Source organism: Carassius auratus, chromosome 25, assembly GCF_003368295.1.
Source record: "Carassius auratus strain Wakin chromosome 25, ASM336829v1, whole genome shotgun sequence".
In the NCBI taxonomy this organism is placed as follows: domain Eukaryota; kingdom Metazoa; phylum Chordata; class Actinopteri; order Cypriniformes; family Cyprinidae; genus Carassius; species Carassius auratus.
This window is the reverse complement of record NC_039267.1, coordinates 963,041-983,895: the sequence shown is the minus strand read 5'-3', so window position 1 is coordinate 983,895 and position 20,855 is coordinate 963,041. Positions and strand designations below refer to the sequence as shown.

Here is a 20,855-nt window from a genome sequence, read left to right as displayed (position 1 = left end):
CATAAATTCACACAGTACAAAAGACACATAGCATCATGAACAGCATATATTGACAGAGTTATGAACATTCATTAGCTGAAAACCATATTTTCCATCAAAATACAATGTGTGAATAATTAAAATGAATAATAATTCAATGCGATTGTTCAAAACTAGTAAGCGTTCAAATATTATTAAAAACAGCATTTTTAAAATCATTTTGAATAATAATAATTGCCTCATGTATTATTAATGTATCATAATTAGCCACACCCCCAAATATTTACTATCATGAAAAAGCACATGATGTCAATTTTAAATAATTCTAAACTTTAATAATGCGTGTATGCGCCCATAAAGATGTAAACAAATGAGATTTACTGATAATTATAAACGTTTATTGGCTGACAGAATTGAATCGCTGGAGGTTGAAATGAACGCTAGGCTGTGGAGTGAAATTCCTCTGTGTGTGAAAGTAGGGAGGGCTGAGCTTAACACGAGGTTTTGGGCTTTAGATGTCTACGCTCATATACTGAACACCCCAGTCCGTAAGAAAAATACAATTTTTGGGGTTTTATTTGTAATAAATATCGCGTGAGACCATCAAAGTGATGGGGGGCAATGTTAGCTCCCGCCACGTTTCCTTCGACCCTGTATTTGATGAGGAGGGGGTTACATTCGTGAAGGGCATTAGGGTAAGTGTACTAGATAACGATACACTTTTGGAAAAGTATTTTCTGTTTCCTTTGATTAATTTGAACAATATTATATATGTCGTTTTTTTTTTATCTGTGCGTGCTTAGCAACATAATTTGTTGCAACGTAGCCAATTTCCACTGCAAGAGCTTTAGTGATTCCGTCTATGAAATTAATTCATTAGAATATCGTGTACAATACATTGCAAGTTTGTGGAAGTTTTTAGGAATGCAGAACAATGTCCTGGAGGGAATATAGCTTAAGTTAAATATAGCCTAAGTACAGGTCATGCATGTTGACCTACTGCATACTAAACATACATACTGCACTTAGACGGGTTAACGTATACATTACCTATAGCTTGTGTAGTATACATTACCTATAGCATACTGTAGTGTGACAGTATGTCCCTACACCAAACTCATCATAGAACTAAATATTATAATGGACATATAATACAATAAGTATAAGTAAAATACAACCATGGTACTTTTCTTTACAAAAAAAAGCATGGTTCAATTTGGAATTTTACTATGGTAATACCATATTTTTGGGTGTGTCCCATAAATATACCATTGAACATGAATTTGGTTTGCATTCCATGGTTTAAATCAGTGTACAGTGGTTTTCCCATTTTCTGAACCATAGTAGGCCTACTGCTGAGTACTAATTAATGTACTTTCAGCTATTTCCCAGATTATTTGTGATCACTTAGAAAAAAATATTTCATAAAAATAAAACAAAATATTGTCTAATGAAGATTCAGGCATCCCATGTCAGTCAAATTGCATTGCAAATGAGAAAAAAAGATCCAGTAAATTAATTAATGTTGGCCTACAATAATCTGGGGAAAACTTGTTCGAGTTTCCAGTGCGACCTTCTAAGTCAAAATACAAACTTGTAGGTGATGGAAGTCTTTTTTCAGTTTTCATCATAAAACTAAACCCACTTGAAAAAACTGATGTAATATTTTATGGTAAATGCTATGGTGTTTTTGAACCTGACTATAGTAAAGTACTTGAATTAATTTGTTATGGTAATTCTATAGTTGCTGTGGTAACTATAGAATTACCACTTTTTTCTAAAACTATAGGGTGTATTATACTACAATATACTAGTTTACTGTAGTAAAAACTAAAGTATACTACAGTATTTATTACAGTTTAACAGTTCACTATAGTTAATTCTCCAGTATGCTTTAGCATTCATTAACAAAGTGTTGTAAATACTATAATATATACAGTATACACTTCACTATAGCATGGTTTAAAAACACTATAGTATAGTATATTAAAAAAACAAGCAATATCAACAAGTATACCAATGCTATTTCTCATCTGATGATAAACAGCTTTCACAAAGAGTGATTGATCGTATGAAGGAGTCTCCACCTGTGGTTCACCCGCAAGCTTCACCCAAATCTTCCACCCAGTCAACAGCTCCTGTAGCTCCTCCGGTCGAGCGATTGGTTCCAGGCGAACATCAAGTACCCATAATCCCTCATCCTCCCTCATATGCCAGTACTTTGGTTCCTCCTCCTGTTTCAGTGCCAATAAAACCTTTAGTGCCTTTAGTAACTGGGACTGAGGAAACATCTGCACCACCTTTAAATCTCGTAAAGTCACCTGAAAGTCTTCCAAACCCTCCACCTACAGGTGATGAGCATGTAGCTATACTTGTACCTGACCCTCAGCCTGCTGTGCTGCCTGCTGAACCCATAAATTCTCCTTCACCAGTGTCAAGTGAACCAATAACTGCTTCTCCACGAGTGGAACCCCTAACACCTATAGGGTCCTCGGTTGAACCTGTAACACCTATAGGGTCCTCTGTTGAACCCCTAACACCTATAGGGTCCTCGATTGAACCTGTAACACCTATAGGGTCCTCTGTTGAACCCCTAACACCTATAGGGCCCTCGGTTGAACCTGTAACACCTATATGGTCCTCTGTTGAACCCCTAACACCTATAGGGTCCTCAGTTGAACCTGTAACACCTATAGGGTCCTCTGCTGAACCCCTAACACCTGTAGGGTCCTCGGTTGAACCCGTAACACCTATAGGGTCCTCTGTTGAACCCCTAACACCTATAGGGTCCTCGGTTGAACCCGTAGCACCTATAGGGTCCTCTGTTGAACCCCTAACACCTATAGGGTCCTCGGTTGAACCCCTAACACCTATAGGGTCCTCGGTTGAACCCCTAACACCTATAGGGTCCTCGGTTGAACCCCTAACACCTATAGGGTCCTCGGTTGAACCCGTAACACCTATAGGGTCCTCTGTTGAACCCCTAACACCTATAGGGTCCTCGGTTGAACCCGTAACACCTATAGGGTACTCTGTTGAACCCCTAACACCTATAGAGTCCTCTGTTGAACCCCTAACACCTATAGAGTCCTCTGTTGAACCTGTAATTGTATCTGCTGAAGATCTTGTTCCATCTGCTGAACCGATTGATCCTATAGAAACTCCATCATCTCTTACTTTAGCTGCTCCGCCAACATCTGGCGAGTCCATGGACTTACCTGTTGAATCTGAGGTTTCAACCTCCCCAATCTCAATACCTGCTCCTATTCAGTCTGTCTTGGAGGAGTCTGCTGTTTCGCAGTCAGGCTCTGCTTCATCTGTGGTTTTGCATGATGAAATGCCTTGCAAGATGCAAATAGGTCCAATTTCCACGGGAGATCCTGCAGTTCCTCGTGTTCACCTGGTTGAGGAACCTGTTGCGCCACAACTCGAGGTCTTTCCACTGGAAACACATGTTGGTAAGTTCATCATCTGGTTCATTATTCTTACCAAAGTCTCTCTGGTTAATTTTTGACTGATGGACCTGCAAAGTCTCCACTTGTATCTAAGGATTTTGTAGAAATGCTTGTTGAACACAATCTTGAAATTGCAATAAACTGGAAGTGGCAACAGATCTTTTCTGTAAACTGTATTGTCGCATAACTCTCCATATAAAGTTGGATATTGGATAACTTCACCTGCATATATAGAGTGCATTCATGTAAAGTGATGTTTAGCACATCTCAACTGCTTGATTGCTTATATCATCACAACATGTAAATTATATTATCGCCCAGCTCCAGTCTGCTAAATGCAACTATAAGACATGAAGATTTGGAAGTGATTAATCATGATTAATCATTTGACAGCACTGATTATAAACAATAACATCATGATTTTCATCACAATTTACATTAGCATCATTATTTTTTTAAATAATCTGTTTTGTTGAAACTAATATTTTATTACTTTAAAAAAAAGAATGGAACATGCATGGATTAACTGTTAAAAATATAATATCTTTAACATGCATTTAGAAAATAATTTGGTGGAATTTTTATTTAATGTGGTATTAACTTTTCCAAAACTTGATTGTGTTTTATAAATTAATGGAAGATCTCCATGCTAAAATATTATATTTATTTTGTTAAGTGAATGAGGAAAAGCTCAAAAGGCAGCTCAGAGAAGATCTCCAGAAGCTCCTGAATGAGGAAATGAAGATGGCAGAGGATAACATGAGACAACAGTAAAAAAACTTAACTGAAGATGAAGATCTCTAAACAAAATACCCAAGAATGCAGTGAGTTTTGGCATCTAAACAACATTTCCTGTGTTTTCATAAGGCTGGAGGAAGAGAAAGCTAAAGCGAAGGCCCAAGCTCAAGCTGCAGCCCGACTCCAGATTCAGGACGAGGTCCAGAAGCTTCTGGAAGAGGAGAAGGCATCCTATCAACAGACCCTGGCAGATGCCATTAGGATGGAGAAACTGAAGGTTCAGGATGAGCATCTCATAACTCAGTATTATGTAAGTCAGCTTCTGCGCACAGTTGTTTGTTGTCTGTGGATGTGCATCTGAGTATTCATGCTCATTCAGCTTCTTCTGTCTCTGAGTATTTTGTCTGCTAAACCCTCATAACAAAAATAAGCTGGTGTAATACTATCAAAATACTAAGGATTAATAAAAAGACATTTAAAAACAATCAAATACTAGTAGTAATAATGTCAAAAGCACAATAAAATTGCTAAAATTTACCTAAATCAAAGAAATATCTATATATATATATTGGAAACTGTTAAATAGAAATTGTAATTTAACACTTGTAATAATGTACAAAAATAAAAGGATTGCTAAAGCTTTACTTAAAACAAAAAGATATTGAATGTAAAATGTAAAATAGAAATTGTAATGGAATATAAAAAAATATAATTATCAATAAAAACTTGATACTAAGATAACACTATTATCATGTTCAAAACAACATGTTATGTAACAGTTTCTCTGCATCCAGCTCTAAATGTATCTGCATTTGTTGAATATGCATGGTGTGAATGTCCAGATGTTAAAAATGCATGAAAATAAATGTTGTAGCTTTACTTAACTCCACTGTCGCTTATTTCATATCCCTTTCTCTTTTCTTCCACATGATCTGCTCATGTGTTTCAGTGGCTGGAGAGGAAGGTAAGATGTTGAGGCTTCCTTTTGCTCGTTCACTTTTTAAGAGAAATTTGTGATCCAGCTTAATGTGAGTGAGTGAATTAATGCTTAGATACAAGGTGAAATTAATAATCTATCTCACACATACAGCCTTTACCGTAAATGTAACATCATTTGTAAGCAAGACCCTTTTGTATATTCATATTAAGAAATGCATGTGCCATTAAACTCTCTTTACTGTAGTGTTCTGCAGTAGATTTACAGGATGATGCTTCACATGTTTTATCTTCCCATCAGGCTCAGAAGCTGGAGGAGAAGGAGAAAGATCTGGAAAATCAGGAGGCTTTGTTTCGGGAGCAGATTGCCAAGATGCAGGAAAAGGTCAAATGATTCACCTGATCTTTCATATGCTCTTTATACCTTTTCCAGAGTGATATCAGCACTTCGTATGCAGTACAGGGTTATTATAGTGAACTAAAACTAAAGCCATTAAAAAATTAATTACTTGAAAAATTCATTACTTGAAATAAAATAAACTTTATCTGAAATGAAATAACTTATTTTATTTTAAATCTATTATTTCTAGCATTTCTAATTATCCTTTTTTTTAGCTTGATTTACTAAAATAAAATGAAATAAATATGAATAAAATCCATATAGACACATTTAAAAATAATAAAAATGGCAAAACAAGCAAATTTACTGAAACTTTTAACAGAACTCGAAATTAAAATAAACTGAAAATATACCAAATAAAAAAAGAATTCAAAATATTATTAAAATCTATAGTATCTTTTTGATATGAGATGAAGTAAAATAACACTATTGTCTCTTTGTTGTTGTCCAGATGGCTCGGTTCACAAAAGTTACTGCTGAAAATTACAAGAAAGGCTTAGAGGATGCACACAAGCGCTTCAGGTGAGCGTGCAAGATCAATAAATCAGTCTTTAGTTTTTCAAATGTCATTCATCTGATTTCTCACTCTCTCTAGGGGATGCCAAATCAAACCAGTGTGTTCAGATCTGCAGAGTCAGATACTGAAGTGTTACGCTGAGAATAAAGGTCAGACTATGAGCTGTTCCAACATCGCGTCACTGTATATTCAGTGTGTGGACCGTGCCAGACAGGTAAACCACACTGATAAGGACACGGCATGACTCTTATTCAAAATAGCTATTAAATACTGACTGGAGAAAATGTTTATGCAGTGCAGCTTATAGCACATCTTAAACTAAAACCCCTTTTTTATTATTATTTTTCTATATAATTACTATGAATTATTCACTAAAGTTTAATTACATTTTTTTCTAGGATAAAAAGCTGAGCACCGGAGGTTAGCTCACTGGGCTGAACATCAGATGAGAAGGCCATCAATGCAAACACACACACATTAAAAATGATTCAATTAGTTTAATTGTTAATTACACATTTCAGCAGGTTTAAATATGCCTTCTCTTGAATATGAGCCATTATCGGACCACTATGGAGAAATACCTCAACTGGTTCCTCACTCTTGTGACTGTGAACTGGTTTCATGTGCTATCGAGTGCTTTGTTCGTGTGTGGAGACATAGTGATTTTCTTCTGTGTTCCTTCTTGTTTTAAAATAGTGCATGACCAAAAAGTACAAAGCGATGCACAATCTGGAAGCTGTTCTTTGATGACATGTTTTTGCATAGTAAAAAGTTTGTCTTTTTCTTTGATACCTGATATTATAGGTATTTTGGACAAATGATTGAAATCCAAGCTGTGCTGCTAAAAGCCGGTCAAATGTGTAAAATGGGTATTAAGAAATAGTTCACCCAAAAATAAAAATTTGCTGGAAATGCACGCATGTTCAGGTCATCCTATTTGTAGATGAGTTTGTTTCTTTATCAGATTTGGAGAAATGTAGCATTGCATCAGTTGCTCTCCAATGGAGTGAATGGGTGCCGTCAGAATGATAGTTCAAACAGCTGATAAAAACATCACATTAAATCAAAAACACAAAAGGCATGCAAATTAAAAAGTGCCATGTTTGTAAGAAACAAATCCATCATCATGTTGTCTCATCTGAATCGGGAGAGAAATATTCAAAGATCAAGCACAGTTCACAGGTGAGACAACTATAGGGAATGGACTTTTTCAGTTGTTGTTATGGATTATGGTATTTTTTCCAGAAAGTATACAGTTGAAAGCCTTTACTTTTTTTCTTCCACTTAATTTTAATTTAATTTAATGGTTTATTTAAAAGGGGACAGTGCAATTTCATAAAACACATGAACAAACATGGTTAAAAAAGCCAGAATTAGCCAAAAGGCTATTTTTCATCTGTAGTCCCCTGGCCAAGATGTAAAAAAAGCATTAAAATACGAACAAAAATATACATTTACACTTAAATTAATGGGCTGGAGTGGTGTGGATTATTGTGATGTTTCTATCACCTTTTTGGTGAGCAAGTGAAAATTTCTCCAAATCTGTTCAGATGAAAGAGTCCCTGAATGGGTGAAATCATGAAAACCTATCTTTGTTGTGCAACTTTAAATAACATGTTTCCATTAGATGGTGCTGTAGCCCACAGTCTGTGGCATTGAACGTTATTCTAATAATCTTGGTGTATTGTGAAACCACGCTGGTCTAGAAGGTTAAAAGGACGAGCAAGCCCCTGATCAGCAAAATATCAGTTTTGGAATTAAACAAACATGAGTAGTTGTAAAACGAGCAGTGATCATATATTATCCAGCTGGTTCATTTGCATTTATAGCTTGGTTTATTATTTTATTTATCCTCTAGTACCAAGGGGGTTGTAGTTCTGTCAGTGCAGTATTTTATTGTATGAGATGGTGAAATGATTAAGAAATCCTTTTCACCTTTTTCTTTTATCCTCTTATGTGTCCTACAAAAATGAACACATAGATACAGCACATCAGTTAATGCAGATTTCCGTTTCAACACTTTATGGATGCAAATGGACCTAATTATTGAAATCAACATCAGCTGGCTCCTGGCTTAAAGCTGCAGTAGGGAACTTTTGTAAATATATATTTTTTACATATTTGTTAAACCTGTCATTATGTCCTGAGAGTAGAATATGAGACAGATAATCTGTGAAAAAAATCAAGCTCCTCTGGCTCCTCCCAGTGTCCTATTGCCATTTGCAGAAAGTGATCCGCTCCTTTTAAGAAACAACCAATCAGAGCTGCGGTCCGTAACTTTGTTTGTGTTCAAAATGTAGAAAAATGTATATAATATGCGAGTACACCATGAATCAATTTTCCAAACCGTGTTTTTAGCTTGTCCTGAATCACTAGGGTGCACCTATAATAAGTGTTTATATTGGAACTATTTTAGATTGCTTCGGGGATACCGCGGCGGAGTAATCCAGTACCTTTGTGATTCTTCATAGACATAAACAGAGAGAAGTAGTTCCAGCTACGATGTTCTTCCGCAAGACGCAAGCAGTTCTGTTTATTAACCGCTAGAGCGTCAAAAGTTCCCTACTGCAGCTTTAATGTGTTATTAAAATGTTACTTAAAGGGGGGGTGAAATGCTATTTCATGCATACTGAGTTTTTTTACACTGTTAAAGAGTTGGATTCCCATGCTAAACATGGACAAAGTTTCAAAAATTAAGTTGTACGTTTGAAGGAGTATTTCTGTTCCAAAAATACTCCTTCCGGTTTGTCACAAGTTTCGGAAAGTTTTTTTCGAGTATGGCTCTGTGTGAGTTAGATGGAGCGAAATTTCCTTATATGGGTGCTAAGGGCGCGTCTGCCGGAAGAGCGCGCTCCCGTATAGCAGAGCAGAGAGAGGCTGTGCACAGACAATCACTCATCACAGCGAGAGCGTCGCGAAATGTCACAAAAGAAGTGTGTTTTTGGTTGCCAGGGCAAGACAACCCTGCACAGATTACCAAAAGAGAAACAGCATTAAGGGACCAGTGGATGGAGTTTATTTTTACAGAGCATCAATGGAGTTGTGCAAGTGTTTCTGTTTGTTCCCTGCATTTCGAAGATGCTTGTTTTACAAACAAAGCCCAGGTTGACGCTGGATTTGCACATCGTTTATTTCTTAAGGATAATGCAATCCCAACGAAAAAGGGTCACGATCGTGTGTTGGAACCGCAGGCGGTGAGTAAAACTGCTTCAAATATCTCTGTGTTGTTAACTTAGCTATCGGCGTGTAAGCACATCAAGTAAACAACATGCAATGTTGGCATCAAACTGCACCTTCCACATGTACAGTTTAAAAAAAAAATAGACGACAAAGTGGAACTTAGTCATTTTCCAAAACCGCTAAGCAAATATATACAGTTTCAGTACATACCACATAGAGAAGCCTTTGCTGATGCTGCTCTTGGTAAATTTCAGCCTCTGGATCTGTGTCACAGCTTCCAAACGCGCTCAACATAAAATCCTACTGGCGCTCGTGATTCTTTAGCTCCGCCCACATGTCACGCCTCTAGGCGCTCGTGTTTTTCTGGGAAAAATCGGTACAGACTATCTTTCTCTTATGAATATAATAAAACTAAAGACTTTTTGGAGTTATGAAGGATGCAGTACTACTCTATAGGTACTCAAGATTAACAGGATATTGAGTGAAAACGAGCATTTCACCCCCCCTTTACTGGTTCAGCCTGTCATCAATTACTCAACCTCATTATGTTTCAAAACCTCATGAGCACAAATGTATACAATTTAATGTATATTATTCTGTTTTATATAACACAGCTTCCAGAGTCCAATTAATTATATTATTTATATAAGTCATTCAGTAGCTTTATTTGAAATTTAGTAGTTATTTGTGAAAAATCTTTCCTTTAAGTGAGCTGATCATTGAATCAGGGAGTTGAACTCAAGAAAAAGTTCATTTTTCAACTGAATCGACCACTCAGTGAATAACCATAAAACAAATTGTTGGTGTGGCACCAAACTGAAATAAAATACGTTTAAGTTGAATTACTTAAATTAATAATACAAAAAAATAATAATAAATCATGGATCTAATGACGTAGACGAGAACGGAAGTCCTTATATGAGCATTTCTCTGGGAAAAGCGCGCCCGCGCGCACACAATGACCAGAGGAGAGCGAGACCGCGCACATCAACGCACTTCAAAATCGTTGGTAGCGCTACATAGGATTTGTTCAAGAATGTCTCCAAATAAGTGCATTTTTTAATGTGAGGGAAAGTTTACTGTGTTCAGCCTCCCCAAGAACCCAGCATTACATGAACGGTGGATGCAGTTTGTTTTTCTGGGGCAGGAGTGTATCAAGTGCGTTTGTGTTCTATTCTTTTGAGTGACGGATGTTTTATAAACAAGGCCCAAGTCGACGCTGGATTTGCACATCGTTTGCTATTAAAACATGGAGCCGTCCCTGTGATAAAAGACCCCATTCATGTAAGTACAATTGCATCATATTTCTGTATTTTGTTGGAATTAAGCACATAAGTGAATATATGTTAACGGAAACAACACGAAACTTCAATATTAAAGCTCCGCTCATGTCATGCCTCCAGGACCTCGGCCTTTTCCGGAACGAATCGGAAAGCTGTATTTTTCTTTTATAAATATGATTAAATTAAAGACTTTTTGGAGATATGATGAAGGATGCAGTACTACTCTATAGGTACTCAAGATTAACATGAGATAAGGTGAAACTGTATGTTATGTACCCTTTAACTCAAAATACACAAAAAAAGCAAACTCAAAGTATTGATAAATACTGTAGTAAATACATATCATCAAGATAAGATTTTGTCCTCACTACACCAAAAAGCTGAAGTACTTAAATGAATAATGCAAAAAATGAAATAAATGAAACCAAAAAGAAATTAAACAAATACTGATAATCCCAAAAACACAACAAAATTACAAAAACGTAAACGAAAATAAAAGCTGAAAATGAATGCTAATTTATAAAAACTATATAAGTGTATTAATAGCAAAGAAATAATACTTTTCTAGCTCTCGCACAAAACATGATATAACATATGGAATAAGTCAGGTTTGAAACAACATGAGGGTGAGTAAATGATTTCAGGGTGGACTGTCCCTTTAATACATATTAAAATGCTAGATGTTTAATAATAGAAGAGATCTATATTAAAATCATGGCATTTGACAGTTTTAGTATTCTCTATAGTAGCCGTATTCATTTCACTCCACAGTTGCACAGTGTTGCTTCTGGGCAATGAGCATTTAAGCAATCATAACATACAAATTATTTATACGACTGTGAATTTTTGAAAGGAAGTTTCGCTAACAAATGTGAGCCATTTTTCTGTTTTTTTCTTCCACTGTTTGCCCTCTAGATGTTTTAAAGGACTTCTTGGATGCAGTGTGACCAGAAAAAAATAGTTTAAATCCGAACTTGTTCCTTCATTATGAACCGTTTTATATGCATCAAGTGCTTGTAAACTGGGCTTGTTACCCAGAGAGCAAAAGACGGTTCAGCCACTTGCACTCTTAAAAATAAATCTTGTAGAAGAACCTTTTTGTCTGAATGGTTCCATAAAGAACCTTCAACATCTGAAGAACTGTTTCCGTTTCACAAAAGCTTCGTTGAGGCAAAAGATGCTTTTATGAAACACTTATGGTACATTGACTGTTTATAGAGGGATTGATGATTCTCAATTACAGTTTAACAGGACGATCTGAGAGGTGCAAATCTTATGAGAGCGAAGTGTGACGAAAGGTCACGTGGCATATTGAGTGACCCGTTTGGTTGTTTGAAGTGCCGTCACTTGGAACAAGGCAGAGCTGTGAATTGCGGGTCACTTGTGTGACCTGAATTTTACAACACCTTGAAACCGGCTTCAGATGTCTGCAGAGGGCATTTCAAATCAAACATATGATTTTATCCCAGCAAATAACAGGACTCGGTAGGTGTGACCCATTGACGCCGCAGGATGCTGGCTTGATATTGCTTTTGTAGAGGTCGTTGGGAAACAAGACAGAATATTGGATGTTCATTTTCTATTCTAAATGGCGTGATTAATGGTGAATCAACACCATCTCTCTACCTGCATTGTTTACCTACAAATTTGGCCCATTTAAGCCAAGTGCACTTTACCTGCCATCAAGGCTGATGTATGAGCATCTCAAAACCCTTGTTATCCTTCCCCTGTGGTTCATATATCTCTTTAGCTCTGTATTTGGATTCCTTGAATGGTAAATTGTAATTAATAGCCTATTTATTTTGAATCTTTAATTATATGATGCTGTAGGAATAACCAGTCAGTAATTGCTCTGATTTTAAGACTCACATGGCTTACAGTAAATACACCGTTCACGCTAAGTTAGACTTAATGGAAGTCAAATAAGTCAAAAAAGCTCCAAACGGTTCAGTGAGTAATTCATTAGAATGATTCTAATGGAGTCCTTTTGACCAAATCATTTCAAAGAACCAGCTCACATGAGTCATTTGTTCTAAAACTAAAACTAAAGTATAAATAAAAAAGATGTTGTAATTAACTGAATTAAAATATATGTATATATATATATAAGTCAAATAGTTTTTTTTTGCATAACAAATGCAAAAGCACATTACAAAATTGCTAAAATATTAATTAAAAGTAAAATAAAAATGTTAAATATTAAGATAAAAGTTAACCATATTCATTGCAACAATAGTACATGAATAATAATTTAAAACACAACACACATACTGTGCAGCCAGTGGGGATACATTTTCTTTTTGTATTTTTTTCATGTTTTTTGTCTCATCTTACCCAATTCAGACTTCAAACTTGTGAATCAACTAAAAGTATTGTTTCCGTTTTTGTTTACACCAACATTCAGAACTGTTAAGCGATTTCTATGTAAATCACTGTGATATTGATCTAATTCTGCTTGGCATTGGTTCATTTCATTCTTGACAATACTAAATAATTCCCACTGAAAATGTAAAGCAGAATGTTCTCGTAATGGTGCACAATAGACCTCTAAGAGCTACAGTGCTGACCTGGGAAAATATTCATTAATATGTATGCAGATTTGGTGAATGGGAGCTTAACTCTAGTGTTTCAGTGAATGCAAAATGAGAGACTTTTTGTAATGAGAGCAGAGCCAAAATGAACCCGACGTTTCCTCAGATTTGACTGCTCTATGATATTTGCAGCATCTTTCCTCCTTTTCTTTGTGATTCTCAAGGCTTTGCCATCTGTTAAATTTTGGTCTGTTCCTCATTGAAAGTGTCATGTGATTTGGAGTGCAGCAACACAAGGCGACTATTGTAAATGTTTTGTTGGAGCTTAACATATGAATTGCTTTGTGATGATTCGTCAATAATTGTCCCATATTTGTTCCACAGAAATGATAATCTCTTCATATTCACACACAAGACGACATGACATGGATTTTATGAGGTTAGACAAAGGAAAAGAGTTGTGATGTCATGATGACTTTTGTAAGTACCTTTCCCGATTTTGTTTGTGTTTGGAGCTTAACAAAATGAATTGCTATGTGATGATTAGTAATTCTCCTTTGTTCTTCCACAGATACAATAATATGTTCATATTCCTACACAAGATGATGTTCACAGCATCTGCGTTCAAGTCAAAAAGAAGATGAATTTCATCTTTTTCCCCACCTATGTATTTATTATAAATACATGTATACACAGGCTACAAGTCATGAATATGGAATATTACTGATAAAGAGTATGTACAAATCTCAGTTTTCATGTATTTACAGTACATACAGTGGTTTATAAAGGACATGCGCCATGTTACTGCAATAGCATCAATCTATGGAACCTATCATATTATATTCCATGTTATAAATAGTTACCGATTCTTCGATATCTGCTCATGTAAGACTAATATTCACATAACACGGTTCCCTTTTTGTATAACAGTGCTTTAATGTGAGCTACTTCCTGTTATGGAGGTCGCAAAGTAGTTTTAGTCTGCATCTTCGGATGATAGGCATTTCTGCCTGGCTTCGTGATCGTCAAACGTCACTTTCTTATTCCGTTTGGGATCAATCCAGGAGTTTCGAATCACCGCATTGTTCGGCAGCGGATCTGCTTCGATGATGGAAACCACCCGTTTCTTCATTTTGCTTTTCAAGACTTTCTGGAACTTCTGCCTCGTGAAGGCATACAAGAGAGGATGGAAGACCGTGGTGCCGTAGGCCATGACCAGAAAACCCATTCGGAGCTTGACGGTGAGGTCGCTGGGGCCTGTGCTGAGGATCACAGTGTTTAAAACAGTGATGGGCGTCCAGCAGAGAAGGAACGTGGAGATGATGAGCAACGACATGCGGAAAACGCGCTTTTGGCGCTCACGCCGCTCACGGTGGCGTTTGACGGCCCTTCGCAGAGCGATGATCACCGAGACGGATGTGCGCATGCCAAGCGGAGCATTTCCTCGGTTGCTGCTCTGCGAGGCGTCCGTGATCTCGGGCAGCTGTTGCTCAGATGTTGACATAAGGGAAAAGTTATTTTTCCTCCTCATCTTTTTCTTCTTCTTCTGTGTAGCGTGGAAGCGTGTACCAATGCGTATGTTGAGTGCCTGTAGGATCTTGGTGTACGTGACTAGCATGATGATGGCAGTCAAACAGAAAATGGGGATTTGGGCCACTAGGTGGTAGTACAGACCAAGTTCAGTGTAATATTCGTTGACGTGGACAACGGTGGTCTGATTGGCTTTGGTGGGCTCCGGTCCCAAGAATCCCACCTCGATAAATGGCACCAAGAAACTGAGAAAGGACAGCACCCAAATGCAACCTAACAGAGCTACCGCTCGTCCCATAGTCAGCACACGATTGGCTGGTTTCACGGAGATGTCGTATCGGTCCAAAGTGATGGCTAGTACGTTTGCTGCCGTAGCCACGCTTGCAAAGGACACGCAGGCCTCATGAAAGCAGCAGACGAGCACCGTGTCGTCTTGCAGCGACAGCATCAACACAACAATGGTCAGAGGGATGCAGCAAACGCACACCAACACATCCAGCACATGGAGGTTCATGGTGACAATGTTGCTGACAGAATTGACCAGGTTGGACTTCATGCAGTAGAGGGCCAGTACGGTAAGGTTGCTGCTCAATCCCAGGACGATCTCCAGCATGAGGAATCCGGTCAGGGACACCTGGAAGCTGAGTGTGTAAGGGTAAGGGCTGGCCACCGTCATGGCGGGACTCACGGACTCAGTGATGTCGAGGACTGTAACGTTACTCATGGTGCTTTCTTCCTCCGTTGCGGGAGGGACGTGCATTATCCTAAAAGGTAAAAATAGAAGGATGCATAATCAGAGAAATGTGTGGGAAGAACAGCATTGCGTCATATTGTATTGAATTGAGAATCATTTAGAAATCCAGTTTGGTTCCCAAATTGGAATATATGTAGCAAACCAGCCTCACGACAATTCGTCCTTATTTTACAAGGTGGCTAATTTGTATGAATTTGTATGACATCATTCGTACAATTTGTGTTAAATCACGTATTTTATGGGTTGCACAATTCGTATGAATTTGTGTGAATGACCTACACCTAACCCCGCTTCTAAACTAACCCATCACTGGGGTCTAGACAAATCATACAAAATCGTACGAGTGAGGTCGTATGAATTAGCCACCTCGCAAAATATGTACGAATTGGTCGTGAGATAGCGTTGAGCAAACAGATTGAAATTCTTATGTTTTTCTTGCAGATAGATAGATAGATAATGTCATTCCAATACGACTTTCTGTGGGCTGTAGCCAAGTTCATTCAAAATTCTGATTCATTCACTCTGAACTCATTCAGAATTTTGCCTAACTCTGCTTGTTGATGTGCTTCTAATCTAAAAGATAGCAACTAAACAACAATAACATTTATGCAATTGGCAGATGCATTTTTTTTTAATCAGTTTTTGTTTTCCCTGGGATTCAAACTCATGACCTTGGCATTGCTAGCTAGTGCCATGTGCTACTCTTTGAGCTACAGGAAATTCAAATGAAGTTGTCTGCAATGGTGACAGGATGTTATTATTCAAGAACCAACAAAATCATTAGATAAACTGTGTTTTCCCTTTTTTCATCTCTTAATGACCAGGTTTAACTCCATTTGCATAAAATTTAGCAGTTTTCTAACATGGATCAGTTCAGAAAATGCACAAATTGTCTGCAGATTCCCTCTCGGCCTGCTAATGGCTTTATATTAGATGTTTGTGTGCACGGTGACTAATAATGCATCGGCCATTCTGTGTTGGCCGCTGCTATGAATAGACACACTTTAGTTATTATTTTAGTCCACAATGCAGTTTCATTTGTTGTGCAGCGATGGATTGCTCCATTTACAAATGTGACTGTCTTTAGTGCTGGGTTTCATTCATCACCAAGGGGGAAAATTCAGAGAGAGAGAGGATCGCTGAGATAATAAGTATGAACCTGGCTTTTGTAATTTACTCCAATGTAGATGAATGCTTCAAGGTGCCAACATGGAACTAATAAGACTTTGTGTTGTGATGTAGACTGACCGACACAGTGGAGTGAAACCAAATGGAAATTCAAATGACTTCATGAGCTAAAACACAACACCTCACAGATCATCAAGCTTGTTTTCTGGACATCCTTGACGACTAATGACAACTGTCTAATAGTTTATTATACACATTTGTTGACTTACCCTTCCCCTTCCAGCTTCTTTCTCAGCCTCGGGAGTCAGCAGTCGAGTCAAGATAATCTGGAAGTTGTACAACTTGTACATCAGCCTTAGGCATGGCCTTTCAAGGAAGTATTCTGCGCTTCTTGATCCTCGTAATCCAAGTGATTTTTTCGCTTAGCGTTCAGAGAGGACAATTTGGCAGCAGTTTCTTTAGTTTTTACAAAACCAAACAATATGTTTGATCCCTTGCCATGTCCAGAACTAACAAAGAGGTGTCATTCTCGTTCTCTTTCAGAGGTTTCGCTCTTGTTTGTTTAAGAGTCCTAAGAAAATGGCAAGTGATTCAGAGACAACTGAAAACGATTGTTTTGATTGATTATTATATCCACATTAGGGTTGGGAAGTTGTGTTAATCTCCCTCGATACCATTAGGATGAAGAAATCCAGTAACCTGGTCTCACACCGTTCCTTCAACACTGATGTATTCCCGTTATTGCATTTTTATGGGCCCTAGAAAGTGATAAATCCACATTGATTTGCTGATTTGCATGTGCCATCTGCCAAAGCATCCAAGGTCACAAAATTGTTTAGGTCAGTATGAGGGGGTGGTGCATTCTGGGTGTTGTAAATCTAATTTCCTGTCCCCTCACAGAAGGTGACCTTTAGGCTGCGTCGTCAATGTTGTCTGAAGCACATTATAAAACCACTCTGCATCCGTAGTGTGCAAAGGAATGACTTCACCTGGGAAATCCACTCTAGGGAATGTCCTTGCAGGCCGGAGAGACTCTGCAATGCACTTTGGAAGCAGTTTTCTTCAGCTCTTTAATCCTTCAATCCTGCCTTGAAAAAAGCAAGAAGCATTGATAAGTGAACAATCAATTATTCATTAAGCCTGCATCAAATCCATCATCAAGTAACGACTTCCATGTGTCATCCATTCATCTTTACCAAGCAGTCTGTGGAAATGCACAAGCCCTGGTTTTGCTTAACGTCCATGTGAAGGTACACCTGTGAACCTGCAGGGGTTGATGGATGGGCTTGTGCATCTTGGGAACAATCTACAAACACTCATTTCCAAAGCAATGCCTTTTAGAGAAGGTAACACAAGCACCTGTGATTTTTAAGTCTGTAATTTCTCACATCATTTTTCACTCAAGAATACAACTTCATGATTCACGTGTAACGAGGTGATCATGTTCCAGCCATGAATGAGACATTACACTGTACATTCTTCCCAGATGTCACAGTCCAGCAGACTTTGATAAATCGGGGAGAAACAGTAAACAGTATCGATCAGGTTTTGGGGGCAAAATTTGTCTGAGGAGACATGGATCAATAGACTAACTATAGTCGGATTGTTGTTTACAGGCAGTGGCAAGATAGTCACAAATGTAGACACTGAGGAGGACACGTCCCCTCAGATATTCAGATTAGTCATCAAACTGGAGCTTTCACTGATACATTTTTTTTATATTACCTACATTCCTTCAGTCATGAATATTTAGTTGCATTCTTGAAATATGCATTATTTAGTTCTGCTCTATCCTTCGTTTTGTTGATTTATTCAAGTTTGATTTACTAGGGCAACTCCAATTTTGACAGATTGCTGTCTAAAAGATGCTGGTGTCACCCAGGGAGCCGTATATCTGCTATCTTCTAAGTTTCGACATCTGCTTTTTTTTGGGATTATAACTGTTTAAATGGTTTTCTATCCAGTGGCATGCATATTCATTCAATCACATTTGATCTCCAAAGTTATTCGACATCGTTCTCTTACCTTTGCGCTCCCGGAGTTCTCATCTGTCGTGCAACAGCTACAGCTTCACCAAAGCATCATCTGAGATCCACAAGTGCATCTTCTGCACACACTTTTGCAGCCGTTGCATGTCATTGTGTCGTGAACCTGCTTCCCGCTGAGGAGCATGAATCAAGTGCTGTCCGTGTGAACTGTCAGCGGTGCCAGCGGAGTGAAACAGACGTCCCCTGACTTTGATCTACTGTCCTGCTAACTCTGTCTTGCTGCTTTTCCTCTGCCTTGATCCCACACGCTCTCTTCAAACTGTGATGCGTTGAAGTGTTGCCGTTGCACCCCTCTGTTGCGCCTCCTCATCCTCTCTTGTCCCCATCTCTCTCTCTCTCATTCGTTCCTTCTCTATCTTAGTCTCCCTCTCTCACTCACTGCGGCGGTTTTGCAGTGTTGCTCCCTCCTCTGATTGGTTTGTCGTAATGGGGTTAACCCTTTCCTCCCTGGAGAGTGGGGTTGCACTCTTTCTTTTGTTTTCTTGTCATTCTCTCCATCCAGCTTTTCCCTCCATCCTGCGATGGCAGCACAGTCTCGGCTGCATCTGTCAGTCCCTGCGGAGATGCTTCTGGTTCTATTTAAGCACTGTGTCGGAGTTGCATGTTTTCATTCATATTTGATGCCGTGCTCTGTGATGAAAGTGGATAGGGGACTACTGGGAAAAGGGCACAATAGAGTGTGGCTCTGTTCCAAACCTAGTGAGCTGCCTACGTAGGCAACATTTTATGGCATACAGGCTGTTTTTAAATACCTCATTTGGCTCTTTTTTTAAAGCAGCATTACATGAATCCATAACGGAGAAGGTTGTCCCAGAATGAATTGCGATAAGCTCAGGGGAAAAAAAAAATCTAAGCGAAGTAATTTGTTCAGTAACAGAACATATATAAAATTTAGACATGAAACGATGTAAAAAATACTGGCTGATACCTATAAGCCAATAACATGTTTCATCTATACACACACACACACACACAATATTTAAATACAAATGTATGTCTACATATATTATTTTCAATTAATAATATTTACAATACTTAGTAAATACTAAATATTTAGATAAAAAATGCTATGTAATAATTATGTAATAATGTTAGTAATAATATTATATGTAATATATTAATATTTTGAGAATTTATGACAAATTTCCATTTATGGGGTTATTACAGGTTATTATAAAAATGCATATCTACATGTAATATTTTAAATAAATATTTACTAAAAATGAATATACTGATAATACTCAATATTCATTTTCAGTATGAAAATATTAATTGTGGGAAATATATATATATATATATATATATATATAATAGAATTGTACTTAAATATATATATATTATTTTGACATATGCTTAAGATTATATTTAATTAGCCTAATTAAATTATTAGTACCTTTAAAGATTAACATAATCATAGATAGTGATTTTGAAAAGGTAATCTAAATGTAAAATTAGAGGAAATAGGCAATTGACCGATAAATTAATGAATGTGAACCCATATCGACCGATAACCAATATTTACCACTATATTGTGCATCCGTAAAAATGCACAATGCAAAAAAAAGTTCAGGCTTTTTGAACACAACATGATTTTACCTAATATTTGTGTGTGATATTTTGTATTTTTTTTATTCAAATGTCATAAGCAGCATGCTAATGGTAAATTATTAAAATCGTTTGTTCCTAAGGTCTCATGTTGACCTGTATGCTAATAGTATGACGTAAGAGTTGCTGCCTATGTAGAGCAAATTGTTAACTAACGAGATTCTATTTGTAGCCAACTGTGTAGGTAGTATAGGCATTGCACTAGCTTTAGGAATGGAGCATGTGTGTTTGATTTATATGATGGGAACACTTAGTGTGTGTGTAATATGTAGAGGAATTGTGATTGATAGTTTCAATTAAGTCGGCCTGTCAGCTGCAGAAAGAGCATTCTTTCTCAATTTGTTTTGTTTGGCTCATTTGGCAGGTAAGGGGGGCGTCTAAAGTGACAGTTTCTACAGGAATATGGTGTGTGTGTGTGTTTGTGTCTGTGCTCACATTTGAAGCAGTTGTTGGCATGCAGCTCTCCACACGTTCTGATTCTGAAAAGCACATGTTGTATTATTAAGTGGTAAACAGTCTTCTATAGACATGGCAGCAGTGCCACTGAAAACTTTGCACTAAAGACAGGCTCGATATTTCAGCTGCCATTAATATTTCAGCATGCTTTCCCAGCAGCCTTCCAAGACTGCAGAGTAATATTCTGTTATTCCTGACCATTTTTCTGTGATGGTTTTTAGAGGGAAATGACACTAGCGTTCAGCGTTGTGTGCTGTGAATAAAAATGTATGATGAATATTAAAAATAGCTCTTTTGATTGCCATATATATTGTT

The 20,855-nt window shown here is 37.5% G+C and overlaps 2 protein-coding genes and 1 long non-coding RNA gene across 7 annotated transcripts; 2 read left to right on the top strand and 1 right to left on the bottom strand.

The window, feature by feature from the left end:
- Window positions 1-379: 379 nt before the first annotated feature.
- Window positions 380-7,451, top strand: LOC113042926 (MICOS complex subunit MIC19-like). 3 transcript variants are annotated; one of them, XM_026201943.1, is made up of 10 exons: window positions 390-674; window positions 2,027-2,330; window positions 3,162-3,437; window positions 4,111-4,204; window positions 4,302-4,482; window positions 5,122-5,136; window positions 5,410-5,493; window positions 5,960-6,030; window positions 6,104-6,239; window positions 6,424-7,451. In XM_026201943.1, exons 1-10 carry the CDS (start codon window positions 591-593, stop codon window positions 6,448-6,450), a joined length of 1,272 nt encoding a protein of 423 aa, XP_026057728.1. In that variant the 5' UTR covers window positions 390-590; the 3' UTR covers window positions 6,451-7,451. The 3 variants fall into 3 exon arrangements, with proteins under 3 accessions (XP_026057727.1, XP_026057726.1, XP_026057728.1); XM_026201941.1 differs by having other exon boundaries at window positions 382-674; window positions 2,027-3,437; XM_026201942.1 differs by lacking the exon at window positions 5,122-5,136 and having other exon boundaries at window positions 380-674; window positions 2,027-3,437.
- A 2,769-nt stretch (window positions 7,452-10,220) lies between these two features.
- Window positions 10,221-13,730, top strand: LOC113042924 (uncharacterized). Of its 2 annotated transcripts, none has more exons than XR_003275635.1 (3): window positions 10,221-10,489; window positions 13,404-13,499; window positions 13,591-13,730. It is a non-coding gene; the product is annotated as an uncharacterized LOC113042924 (long non-coding RNA). The 2 variants fall into 2 exon arrangements; XR_003275636.1 differs by lacking the exon at window positions 10,221-10,489 and adding an exon at window positions 13,256-13,325.
- LOC113042923 (probable G-protein coupled receptor 22) lies at window positions 13,620-19,422 on the bottom strand. Of its 2 annotated transcripts, none has more exons than XM_026201939.1 (3): window positions 18,457-19,422; window positions 16,701-17,519; window positions 13,620-15,313 (listed from the first exon to the last, which is right to left on the bottom strand). In XM_026201939.1, the coding sequence occupies exon 3, from the start codon at window positions 15,307-15,309 to the stop codon at window positions 13,996-13,998; it is 1,314 nt and encodes a 437-aa protein (XP_026057724.1). In that variant the 5' UTR covers window positions 15,310-15,313; window positions 16,701-17,519; window positions 18,457-19,422; the 3' UTR covers window positions 13,620-13,995. The 2 variants fall into 2 exon arrangements, with proteins under 2 accessions (XP_026057724.1, XP_026057725.1); XM_026201940.1 differs by having other exon boundaries at window positions 16,701-17,515.
- Between the last annotated feature and the right edge of the window lie 1,433 nt (window positions 19,423-20,855).

Bases quoted from the DNA above. Each gene is read 5' to 3' on its own strand.
- LOC113042926 (XM_026201941.1), top strand. From the start codon at position 591: ATGGGGGGCAATGTTAGCTCCCGCCACGTTTCCTTCGACCCTGTATTT. The intron at 675-2,026 runs GTAAGTGTACTA...GATGATAAACAG, and splicing joins CATTCGTGAAGGGCATTAGG to CTTTCACAAAGAGTGATTGA. The intron at 6,031-6,103 runs GTGAGCGTGCAA...CACTCTCTCTAG, and splicing joins GATGCACACAAGCGCTTCAG to GGGATGCCAAATCAAACCAG.
- LOC113042923 (XM_026201939.1), bottom strand. From the start codon at position 15,309: ATGCACGTCCCTCCCGCAACGGAGGAAGAAAGCACCATGAGTAACGTT.